Genomic DNA, 9,298 nt, shown 5'->3' on the forward strand with positions numbered 1-9,298 from the left:
GCTCGGGATTTTTGTCTTAGTCGTAAAAAGTACAAGTTCCGTCTTGGCTGGGTTCACTCCAAGGCCACATCTTTTAGCCCAAGAGCTCACCACATTTAGAGATCCTTCCAAAACCCCACTGATTGTTGGAAGGTCAAAGCCGGAAACCAGGATTACTAGGTCGTCAGCGTATGCCACTGCCTTCACTCGCCTTTCTTCAAGTTGCAGTAGAACCTCGTTCATAACAACAAGCCACAAAAGTGGCGAAATCACCCCACCTTGGGGCGTTCCCCTACTAATGTACCTTGCGACACTACTATCACCAAGATCCGAATACAGGATCCTGGTCCGCAGCATGGATAATATCCAGCGTACCAAAGCATCTTCCAACCCCAACTGAGTCAGAGAATTTTCTATGGCCCACGAACCAATATTGTTGAAAGCCCCTTCCACGTCTAGAAAGGCCGCCAACGTGTATTGCTTATAATGGATAGATTGTTCGATAGTCCTCACTACCTCGTGTAGTGCGGTGTCTGTGGACCTTCCCCCGCAATATGCATGCTGGGAAGGCGAAAGTCGAACTTCCTTCATTCTGTTCCTGAGCCCTAGCTCCAGAACGCGCTCCAGCGCTTTTAGAACGAAGGAAGTCAAACTAATTGGTCGAAAATCTTTGGCGCCCCCATGGCCCCTTCTTCCCGGTTTGGGAATGAAAACAACTTTTACACGTCTCCACGACTTGGGCACGTATCCAAGGATAAGACAACTTCTAAAAACTTTTAGAAGCCACGGAACTATTAGTTCCTTCGTCTCCTGCAACATAGCTGGAAATATCTCATCTATCCCCGCCGTTTTGTATGGAGAGAAGTTATCTATCGCCCAGCTAACCTTCTCCACCGTTATAATAGCTTCAACCATTTCACTCGACACAGGCTGCCCCGGAAGGGAATCCAACTGGATAGCCTCCCGAGCCGACCCGGTATTACCCGGGAAATGCGTGTCCACTAGTAAATTGAGAGTCTCCATAGACGTTTTTGTCCATGTCCCACCCTCATCCTTCAGAAAAGAAGGACTGGTATGGTCCTTGGAAAGCACTCTGCTCAATCTGGCAGAATCCCTGGTACATTCTACAGTTCCGCAAAAATCCCTCCAACCCTGGCTTTTTGCGGAACGGATAGCCCTTTTATACTCTCTCAGGCACTCCTTATAAGGTTGCCAGAACCCATTCTTGTAGCAGATATTGAAGACATCCCTGGTAATCTTCCGGAGATTACTCAAATCTTCGTTCCACCACGGGGGATACTTTTTTTTTGAATATTTCAAAGGACAGGATGCTCTGAAAGCCACGCCCATGACTTTCTCAAATCTACTGATTTGCGCATCAAGTTCTTCGACTTCCTTAATATAGTTGTTAATATCGGGCATGACCATGAGCTTGGCCCGCACGATGGCTCTGAATTTAACCCAATCTGTTCTTTTAGGGTTCCTAAAAGGTTTGGGATTCCCAACTTCGAATCCCACCGTGAAGACTATCCAGGCATGGTCAGAATACGACCTTTTGCTAGATACCCTCCAGTCCTCGATTATACAGTTGTTAGTTTTGAGTGTTATATCTATCACATCTTCCCAGCCAGCAAACCTGTCTGTGCTAGGAAAAGTGAAGGTAGGGGTGTTGCCTCTATTTGCTATCTCTAGATTACTATCTAAGACAAAATTAAATAAAGACTCACCTCGTTCGTTGATCTCTGTGCTGCCCCAGAGGGTATGTCTGGCATTGGCGTCGCAACCCATAAGCAGACTTGCTCCTTCGGCTGCGCCAACCCCTGCTAGGTTTTGAACTTCCGGAGGTGGAGCAGGCCTATCATGAGCCATGTAGACCGAGCTCATTAATAGGTTCCCGCCGTTTCCTTCAATCCTCACCACCGTCATGTCTGCGGTACTGAAATTAGAGCAAAGAAAGGCTTTTATATGTTTTTTAGTTAAGACACAAGTTCTGATCTTACCTTCAGCTGGATCTACAATCCTGTAGAATAGGTTGTATTTCTGGGTGCCTAGTCCCTTTATCCTGTTACCGTTCACCCAAGGCTCCTGAATTAGAGCGATGTCGATGTCTTCCTCTTCTAGGAAGATCAATAGGTTATCCGAGGCTAATCTCGAATGCTTGAGATTAACCTGGATTACCCTCATCGCTCTTGCTCTTATCAGCCACCTCCATCTGTTCAAGGAGCTGGCTCGCTTCTTCTATGGCGTCCCCTTCTGGGTCCGCATTTCGAAATATTTTGAGCTTGGCATGCCGTATGCCAAACCGCAGTCTGTTGTCCCTCCTGTCCAACGGCTGTAGACTCTCCTCATTAATGAGAAGTAGGAAGGACTCACTGTTTTTCTGAGGTTCCTCCTTCTTGATAATTTGCCAATCATCCATCGGCACCTCAGGATTGGCAATCTTTAGGACCTTTAGCAACTTGTCCCCCGCAATATTCATCTTAGGGATCCAAATACGAGCCCGGGGTCTCCTAGGAATTTCCTTAGCTGGGATGAGCTCAATCTTGGACCCATCCCACGTATCGCTAATCTTAGCAACACACGAACTAAGAAAATCCCCGGAAAGCCGGTCCTCGCATTTGATCACCCTGTAGCCCCTGACTACCTCAGATGAATCGAAGCTCAGGACTTCGTTGCCATCGGTCGTTAGGAGATGTCCAACTACCATCTCCGATAATTTTGCTTCGACCTTGCACCATAATTCGGAGGACAACTTCAGGTTGGTAGACTTTCTGTCCACCACCCCAAACTGGAGATGATCACGGACCACCTCGCTCATTGTTCTCCCCTGTGCATGCTTTCCACTTGATGTTGAAGGTCTGGTTGTCCCTGGCTTGACGACCTTCGACCTTTTGCTCTCTTGAGCATTTCTGTCTTCATCTTGAGACCTTACTCTTTTTGTGGTCTCCTGAGGCTTCGTGCTCTTATACGCATTGTACTCGTCAATTACCTTCTGGTATTTGACTTTGTCCTCCGCGTCTTTTTCAGAAGTTTTACCTTCTGCTTCATTCTGGGCAATCTTGCCTAAAATGAAGATGGCCTTCGAATATCTCTTCTTGAGTACGAAGGCGGGTCCTTTTGATTTTCTGCTTTTGGAACTATGGCTGGTTCCTTTAGCTTTTTGTGTAGATTGTCTTGGTGGTTTTGCTACCTTACTGGTTTCATCACCACCAATCGATACACCTGCTTCCTGACTGGAAGCTAGTATCTCGTCTTCTGACGAGGTGCCAATTGGCTCTTGTTTTTTTAAAATTTTTTTAATTGAATCCTCCATTTTGATCCCACGAGTGTGTCCGGAAAAACAGTCCATCCTGCCAGAGCCGACTTACCAGGATAAGGTCATCGTTACTCTCTGAGGCGACCCGGTATCAGAGAGACTCCGTTCGCGGTAGCCAGTATACCCCCCGGCTACCAACTAGTCCACTAGGCACGGGTCGTATAACACCATTGGATTGGGGGGGGGGTGGGACTTGTTGAAGATTAGCTTACGCTGTTACTTCATGCCCATGGGACTTGCTGAAGATTGGCTTGCGCCGTTACTTCAAGCCCGTGAGATTCTCTTGGTTTTTCTGGTCTCACTTTCGACCTTATCGGCATGGTTGCACCTTCCAGATACCACAGAATTGTAGTACCCGCCGACATCGCTCTCAAGATCATTGACCCTACTTAAGCTCCTTCACCACGGCAAGGTGGAATCCCATCGAAAGAGATTGATGATCATACAAATTGGATAATTTTAGAAAAATTTCAGCTTCTGGAGATTTCATTATTGTTATTATATTATTGTATAGAGAAATTTTCATTCTGCTTGTATTATAGTTAAATTATTATGCATCGGGCTATATATAATGGAATGGCAATATTAAAATTCTAAATTTTATTTTATATTTTAAAATTATTCTGGTCATATTTTTCTAATTCATATACGTATAATTTGATTTGAGAACTAAAAAATTTTAAATTGTAAAATTTTGTTTAAATTTCAATTTAATGAATGAATTTAATATCGTAAAAATTGTACCGAGAGTAAAAAAATTATTCTATTTAAAAATAGTTATTTGTCACATAAAATTTTATCACATACAGTAGAGTCGGATTCTGTGGATTTCAATAATTTTAAAAATCACTTCAAATTATTTCATTACTTCTTATTTAACAAGAAATTGCATTTTTATTGCCGGATTCTAAAGAATACATAAAATAGAATTCAGATTAAAATGGCGCTACTTATATCAGTTTACTAGTTGAGTATGAGAAAACACAATTAAAGTTTTCGAAAGGGATTTTTTCAAAAATTTTCTAAAGTAAATTGTTCACTTAGAATTTTTATAATTTATTCTCATATTCTACAAATTATCATCAGTGATCTCATGCTTATTGAGCAAATTTGTTTTTATTCTCATTGATTATTATATGAGAATATAATATTAAAAAGACAAATTTTATGAGTAAATGAGTAAATGGCTCGTCCATTCTCTCTAAAATCTCAATATTTTTATATGAATGAAAAATTTACTTAAGAAAGAGTAAATTTTCATAACATTTTATTATTATTACATTTACTGTTATAGTGAAGAGACTAGCATCGTTTAAAGAGCGCAAGGAAACTCTGGAATAAATTCATATTAATTATGGTTGCGTTTACTATAACAGAAATATACGTTATTCCAGTTACTCCGAGTCAAAAACAAGAAAAGACAATAGTAGACAAATTTTTTCAATTTTTTTTTTAATAATTATACTCTTGTATAATACTTTACCATCATCATTTTCATCATCAATAAAAACTAAAAAACATTAAATAATATTAAATAACAACAATAACAGTACTAAGACAATTTGTGTGTATGCAACAAAACAACAGTAAACAAAAAAATTGTTATGGAAGAACAGAAAAAAAAAACAAAAAACCGCAGGTAATTTAATGAAATAATTGCATATTGCCAAAGTAGTCATCATATTACCCAGTTGCAGTCGCAGTTATTATTCAAAATAAAAAACTAAAACAAAAAACAAAGAGAAATAAAAAGTAAAAACTCATTTATTATTTGATACCAAGAGAATTACTTACATGCAACTGAGACTACACCAGAGATCTATCTTGGTTACCACTTGTACTTATATACTTATACACCATTACTAACAATGCGTCTTGCAATAATTCTTTAACTTTTTTCTTTAAATATGACAAGGAGGGTGGGTGAGTTGGTGTGTTTAGTTCTCTTACTCACTTTGATATTCACATAAAAAGTTGAGCAACTTTTTTCACTTATATAACATTAGATATTACAACATTGCCAAGAAAAATATTATATAAGTTCTCTTTTGATGATGGAATAAGAAATGCGAATAAAATATAAAACAACTATAATGACAGTAAATAATGTAAAATAATAATAACAGTACACTATTATGATATATAGTATAATGAAAATTAGTGAGTAAACCGAAAAACAACAATAAAAAGTATATGTATAAGTATAAAATGATCCCGTAAATTTAATGAATATAAATAACTCAAGGAATATCAACTATAACTTTTGAGGAAAATGTAGAGCGGTGGTTACAAATTATTTTATTTTTTCATCTTATAATATGAAGTTTCATAGTACCCTTGCAGTCAGTGACCAGCAATATTATAACAAATATTTTACCGTATTTTATTACAATGTCACAAACGAATCAAATTTGAATGTCTCTTATTATATACTGTTTATTGCTAATACCGAACTATCTTTCCTAATTTAGATTTTTCCAAGTGTAACACAAATGCTATAAATTAAAATATGTAAATTTTGTATGCCACCAATAGCACTACGAATTATAGACGAAATGTGCCGATGGCAAGGACGTTATTTCGTGCCATCCACCCAAACGATTCTATTTTGATGTTGATGTTAGTATCGATGCTCTTATTTTTGAACTTTGGTAATTCAAATTATTCTTAGTTATATGTATTCTTTATTGTAGTAGTTTTGTAACTCTTTCTAGTTGGTTTTTTTCCGTATTGAAGTGGGCCCAATAATTTTGTATCTCTGATATTAAATTATATTCTAATCACTGCTAAATTCATCTAACTCTAGCAATTGCGCTTTTTCGAAAATATGTTTTTCAATTTCACCATGAGTTGAATATCTTGAATAAATTTCTCATCGACTAAAAATACTTTAATAAATTACTTAGTTCAGCAAATTACTTAGTTCAGCAGGATTGACTAAAACTATATACATAAAAATTTCTTAGTCTCGGGGTGCGAAATTTATGTATACTATTAAAAAAACTTATATATACCTTTAATATACACGCAAACACTAATGTATACTATAAGTGTGTGTAAACGTACAATAATATTTTATTATTTATGATTATGTAGGAGAATTTAATTAAGATTACTTGATATTTAATTATAGTATAATAATATAGAGAAGACAGTGGAAAATAAATAAATGTAAATTATTTAAAAGTATGAAACTTATTACAGATGCTATTCGAGAATGAAAAGGTGAGTTTGTGTGGCAATAATAAAATGTTTGAAAATTAAAAGTTCTCTCTTTTTTATATTTGCAAGAAAACAAAATTTAATTTTTGTCATTTTACTACGGTATTTAATTTATAATGGTACAGAAAGTATTACTATATTTGATCTATGTTAGCTTAAATCGTTAAGAGCTCTACTCAAAAAATTTAACATTATGGTATAATGGCCCTATATTATAGATAATGTTTTATAGATTTTAAACACTAAATTTAAATTTATATGAGAAGTTTTAATGGTAACACTTAAACTGAATATCATATAATTAAATGGAAATCAAAAATTACCGGAACAGAGCAGATACGGAGAACGGAGCTTTTTTAATAATTCATTAATAATGAGTTCTACATATGCTATGCAATCAAAATCATTAAAATTGTATTGGCTTATACTGGCTGATCAAACAGACAAACAACGAAATTCTAATTATAGACTCTTGTATATTTATTAAAAAATGCTGAGATGACCAAACTGAGATAACCGACATGTGTTCCGGATCAAGGGGTCAGATATTTTTCTCCAATTGCAAATTTAAAAAAATATTCCTTAAAATTTCCAAAATATTTATTATTTTGAAATTAAGAGAAAAATTCGTACGTTTTCGGAGTTGATAGTCATTTAATTTAAAATTGGTACGACATTTTGTCATATTTCGTAATGTCCCTTCTATAACTTGTTTATCGAAGTGGTATATTAATTTCAAAGTCTGAATACTTTGTTTGAAAGTATTTTTACTTCATAAATCAGTAGATTAGTTTAAAAAATAACAAATTTGTAATCAAATGACATCTGTATAAAAGAACTGTATTAACATGGCAATAATTATGCACAAAAATATTGAATACCTGTATATTTAATATCAACAAAATATTAAATTATTGCAATCTTTCGTAATACATTGTCATTTATGTGCATCGCCATTTTATGGAAAATTTCGTTTAGCTACAGAACTATTCAATTTAAAATAACATTTTGTATTATTTCTGCAAAAATTATTTTATATTGCAATTTATTAAATTTTGCATTTTATAATGCTTAAGGAATTATATAACTTTATTGTATACAAACCACACCAAGGGTATATTTTAAGGAAATTTTCTCTTCAATTTTCATATTGAACTTTATATGGTAAACTTAGATAACAAAATATAATTTATGTAAACCTTATATAGGGTGGTAAGAAATATTAATGTGTACCATACACATTATACATATATATATATGATTGTAGTTTATTTATATGTATACTAACATTAATTACCATTCATAAGATTCAACATTATGAATTCTATAAATGCACATATCTCATATAATTCGTATAGATTGCGTATTTATGTGCATTATACTTAAGGCTCTTTTAAAAATAATTTTTTGAATTTCATATATTTAATTTATGTATAAAGTGAAAATGCCTAAGAAATTAGGCTGCATCATATGCGTATTTTATTAGATTGGCATTCGTATGTATTCGTATATATAGGCATAGAAAAAAATTTTAATTTGTTTTTGAGTAATATATGAGAGAGTTGATTATTTTAAACTGAAAATAAAATATAAATAATAGTTGAAATTATTTAGTTTGTAAAAATTTTTTCAGTGTACCAAATAAAGACAAGTTCAAGAATCTAAATTATACAATTTATTACTTATATGCCTTAATTTATACAAATATGTACTTTTAATTTTGTACAAAAAATTATTTAATTTATTTAAATCAATTTAAATTTTTATTTTTTAATGGAAAATTGGATGTAATTACAAGATTAAATGATTGAATTTGATTACATGAAATGTTCATTTAATTTTTATAGGCAATTTAAATATTTTATGACCTTCAAATGACATTTAAATTTGAAATGTGCAAGTAACAAAAAAAACAAAAAGGCGCGTGTATTGAAGCGTGCCTTAAATTATACGGAAGTAATATGAAAATTAAAAAAAATTAAAATATAAACGAAATTAAAACTAAATTTGTTAAAGAACGTTCAATCAAGAATTCGAAGAATAAGAAACAAAATGAAGGAACAAATAAAATTTCGACTCTAATCTATTCGGAGAAAAAAAATTTTTTATTACAGTTTATTTGAAATCCAATATCTCTCGCGTATTTAATTTAATTTCTTAAAATTTTTCTTTCAGCAGTTTGCATAAAATTCGTTTAAACATTCAAATTTATCTTCTAATTTCAAGATTACGACAGAATTTTTATATTGAAATGGCAGTGCTAACATTCATTTTAAAATTATAATATGCTCGATAACTTTGACAGACCTTCTACTAACGAAAATTTTACTCAAAATAATTCTCAAAAGAAAATCATAATTACCGAAAATTAATTTATTGAATAAAAAATGAAATTATCCAGAAAAGAATTTAGTCCCCTGATGGGTTAATTTTTATTAACCTTTGCTTTTCAAGAATATAATTACGATCACATTTAATCAAAAATAAGCAGTCACAGTTAATTCATTTTGCAATATTTTATACAATTTTCATTAAAAACATCAGAAAGTTCTCAAATCTTATTATATGTCCAAGACCCCGTATTAATTTGAATAAATTATTCTTAATCTTTTATAATCTTTATAAAATATTTTATTAACAAAATTCAGAAAAAAATCAATTTAAATTTTTAAAATAAAATTCAGGAATTCCTCATTCATATACCTTACTGTAATGTATATACATTTACTGTAATCTATATACAAAGTGATTATACGACACTCAATAAATTAATAAATCTAC

The 9,298-nt window shown here is 33.2% G+C and overlaps 1 protein-coding gene across 1 annotated transcript; it reads right to left on the bottom strand.

The window, feature by feature from the left end:
• Positions 1-2,143: 2,143 nt before the first annotated feature.
• LOC129618835 (uncharacterized) lies at positions 2,144-3,292 on the bottom strand. The gene has a single exon (XM_055533851.1). The coding sequence runs from the start codon at positions 3,290-3,292 to the stop codon at positions 2,144-2,146; it is 1,149 nt and encodes a 382-aa protein (XP_055389826.1).
• Positions 3,293-9,298: the final 6,006 nt, after the last annotated feature.

Source organism: Condylostylus longicornis, unplaced genomic scaffold (genome assembly GCF_029603195.1).
Source record: "Condylostylus longicornis isolate FDR11 unplaced genomic scaffold, ASM2960319v2 ptg000010l, whole genome shotgun sequence".
Classification (NCBI taxonomy): domain Eukaryota; kingdom Metazoa; phylum Arthropoda; class Insecta; order Diptera; family Dolichopodidae; genus Condylostylus; species Condylostylus longicornis.

Bases quoted from the DNA above. Each gene is read 5' to 3' on its own strand.
- LOC129618835 (XM_055533851.1), bottom strand. From the start codon at position 3,292: ATGGAGGATTCAATTAAAAAAATTTTAAAAAAACAAGAGCCAATTGGC.